The sequence below is a fragment of the Rana temporaria genome, chromosome 5 (assembly GCF_905171775.1).
Source record: "Rana temporaria chromosome 5, aRanTem1.1, whole genome shotgun sequence".
In the NCBI taxonomy this organism is placed as follows: Eukaryota; Metazoa; Chordata; class Amphibia; order Anura; family Ranidae; genus Rana; species Rana temporaria.
In genome coordinates, this window is record NC_053493.1 from 414,877,699 (window position 1) to 414,881,043 (window position 3,345).

Sequence of the window (3,345 nt, forward strand, 5' to 3'; positions counted from 1 at the left end):
AAACTGCTTAGAGCCCCCAAACATTATCTATTGTTTTAAGAAGAGGCCCTAGAGAATAAAATGGTGGGTGTTGCAATTTTTATATTTGCACAGCGTTTTTTTGAAATGCAAATAATAATAATAATAAAAAAGACGCAATACATTTTAAAACAAACACAATTTCAAAACACAATATATTACCCATATGGTAAAATATAAAAGATGATGTTATGCTGAGTGAATACCCAACATGTCACGCTTTAAAACTGCGTACGCTTGTGGAACGGCGCCAAAAAACTACAGTACCTAAAAATCTACAGTGTACAGTACTATGAGTGAGTGGTGTCACCCCAGGACAGGAGGTGTGTTACTGGCAGGATCTCTAGGCAAAAATAGAAAATAATAAAAAACGTCTAAAAAAAGAAAACTAATGCAGTCAGCACATTTAATGAATAGTGTATATTAAATATTCAGAACATTTTGAATAATCATTCAAATCATAATAAATGATAATATCTCCTAGTCTTATCATAACCACTAACACTTAATGAACCCCTAAAAATATATATATATATATTATTGTCACTATAAGAGAATAAATCACACTTCCCTGTGCTGAGATTTCTCAATGCTGTGATTGGTTGTGTTGGGAACCTTTAGATTTATGACATCTGGAATATGAATCTACTGCATTATTCTGTTATTTAACAATCATCAGATTCATATTTCTGTGATGTCAGCAGATTTGGGCAGATTTTCTGTTATATTATTATTTCTCACGTCGCCCCTCACCCCCAGATATTGTTATAGAACCTTTTCCTACAGCTAACCCAACATGGAGGGGCTCAGTGAAGGTGGTGGTGAAGGTGTGGAGGTGTCTGATCGGGTCACACAGATCATAAAGTGACAGCTGCCCGGCCTCATAATCCACAGAGATCCTGACTCTGTTACTGGAGAGATTGGGAGATAAGCTGATCTCTTTATTGTCATGTATTAGATAACACTCACCTGTATACCTGCGCAAACCCCAGGACTTCTTATTATTTCCAATCCCTGACTGCCATCCTCTCCTCTCTATACTGGGATAACACATCCCGACTCTGTAATATTCTGACTCTCTGACATCCACTTCCCAGTAATGTCGCCCCGAGGAAAATCTCTGACTGCTTAATACCTGGGACCACCACTGAAACCTCTCCGGTGTTTCTGGATGTTTCTGCTCTATATCTGACCAGGATACAGTTTTCATGTCATCTGATATCTGTAGATTATTATGAGCTGTGTTCACATCCAGTAATATGTCTGAAGCTTCCTGTATATAGAAGAATACATTTACCTCTTTTATCATATCAGACAACCCTGTGTGTAATGTGTGTGAGATTCCAGACACATCCAGATCCCCTCCATCATGGAGGAGTCTATCATGTCTCTCTCTGTCCTCATTATCTCCCTCCTCAGTATCACACAAGTCCCCTGTGTCTGATTCCTGTAGGACAGTCAGTGGGTCAGTCATGTTACACAGCTCCTTAATGTCCTCCATCTTCCTGGACAGATCCTCCTTCTTTATTTCCAGCTGATGGATCAGATCAGACAATGAGATCCGCTCTTCCTGGCTGGAGATGTTCCTCCACACTCTCTTCTCCAGGTCCTCCAGATGTCTCCTGAGCTCTATGAATAGGGCAGTGACTCTCTCTGTTAGATCGGCTGATATTTCTTGTACTTTTCTCCTGCGATCCTGCAGACTCTGGACTCTTTTCTCCGTCTCCTCTCTCTCAGTCATCAGTTTCTGCAGAACATTTCTCAGTTCCTGTTTTTTATTCTCAGAGGCCTCATCCAGAGTCTCCACCTTGTGTCCACGATGTTCTCTATCCCGCCTGCAGGACACACAGATACAGGCAGAGTCCTCAGTGCAGTAATATTTAAGAAGTTCTCTATGGATGGAGCATTTTCTGTCCTCCATGGAAGTGGTGGGATCGGTTAGGACATGTTCTGGTGACTTGCTGTGGACTCTCAGGTGATTATCACACAGAGAAGCTTCACAATGCAAACAGGATATAACAGCAGGTACATGAGAGTGATAGCAATAAGTACAGAAGATTCCAGTCTTCCCTTCTTCCAGCTGAGTAGATCGGAAAGTCTCCACTATGTTACGTAGTGTTATGTTCCTCTGCAGTACAGGCCGATCCCGGAACTCTTCTCTGCACTCAGGACAGGAATATCCTCCAGACCCCCCCTGTGTATCCAACACACGATCAATACAGACCCGGCAGAAGTTGTGACCACATCTCAGGTTTACAGGATCTGTATATGTGGTCAGACAGATGGAACAGTCCAGCTCCTGTCTCAGATCAGCAGACGCCATCGCTGACAGCAGAAGAGAGAAATGAAAGTAAAAAGTCTCCGACAACGAAAATCTAAAGGGCGTCTCACATTCCTCGGCACAGGGAGGGGCTGAGCTGGTCTTGCAGCTTTTATCTTGAGGAAGTTTGTGGAGAAATAAATGTTTATATTGAAGGTATATGTCCTACATGTTGATACACATTGTACTGATTTTGAGCTTTAAATTACTTCTGCAGACAAGACACAAAACTAAGTTATATAATGCAGTGTGAATAGATATTTGTATGTTTAGACCTCATGTACACTGCAGCTGGTAAACGGACTATTAGGAGCATTTGGGCTTTTTTATCAGCTCCTGAACTTTCCTCAATGTTATCTTATAGGTATATGTACACTCAGGCGTTAATAGTAATTTAGAAGCAAGTACTTCCGGTTGATACTGCTGGCTGGTACTGCTGGTGAGTACTGCCAATGGGTACTGCTGGTGGGTACTGCTGGCTGGTACTACTGGTGGGTACTGCTGGTGGGTCCTGCTGGCTGGTACTGCAGGTGCTTACTGCTGGCTGGTAGTTCCTATGGGTACTGCTGGCTGGTACTACTGGTGGGTACTACTGGCTGGTACTGCCGGTGGTCCTCTGACCCGCCATCTCTGAGCATCAGTGTGAAAGGAGCATGCGGCTGCAGTAGAGAGCAGAGCCGATACTTCCTGTACAATGCCAGCAACTGTCACGGGCAGAGTACATTTGGTATCACTCCGCCTGTGACAGAAGGTGGCGCTATACAGGAAGCATCAGCTCTGCTTCCACTAGCGCCGGCTCTGTTCTTCACACTGATGCTCAGGATGGCGGGTCGGGAACCAAAGATCTGGGCTTGCCAACCCTCCATTCAAGAGCAGGAGGTGGCGGACCACATCAGAGGGCGCCAGGCACCGCTGCATTACAGGCACTTCGGCGACACCTAGGTGCACTGTGCAGTGAATTGGCCCTGCCGCCGGGATATTGCGCGGGACTTGCGGGCGCCTTTTGC

General features: G+C 44.3%; 1 protein-coding gene across 1 annotated transcript; it reads right to left on the bottom strand.

Annotated features, from left to right (window-relative positions):
* Positions 1 to 410: 410 nt before the first annotated feature.
* Positions 411 to 2,538, bottom strand: LOC120941601 (E3 ubiquitin/ISG15 ligase TRIM25-like). The gene has a single exon (XM_040355130.1). The coding sequence runs from the start codon at positions 2,339 to 2,341 to the stop codon at positions 749 to 751; it is 1,593 nt and encodes a 530-aa protein (XP_040211064.1). The 5' UTR covers positions 2,342 to 2,538; the 3' UTR covers positions 411 to 748.
* Between the last annotated feature and the right edge of the window lie 807 nt (positions 2,539 to 3,345).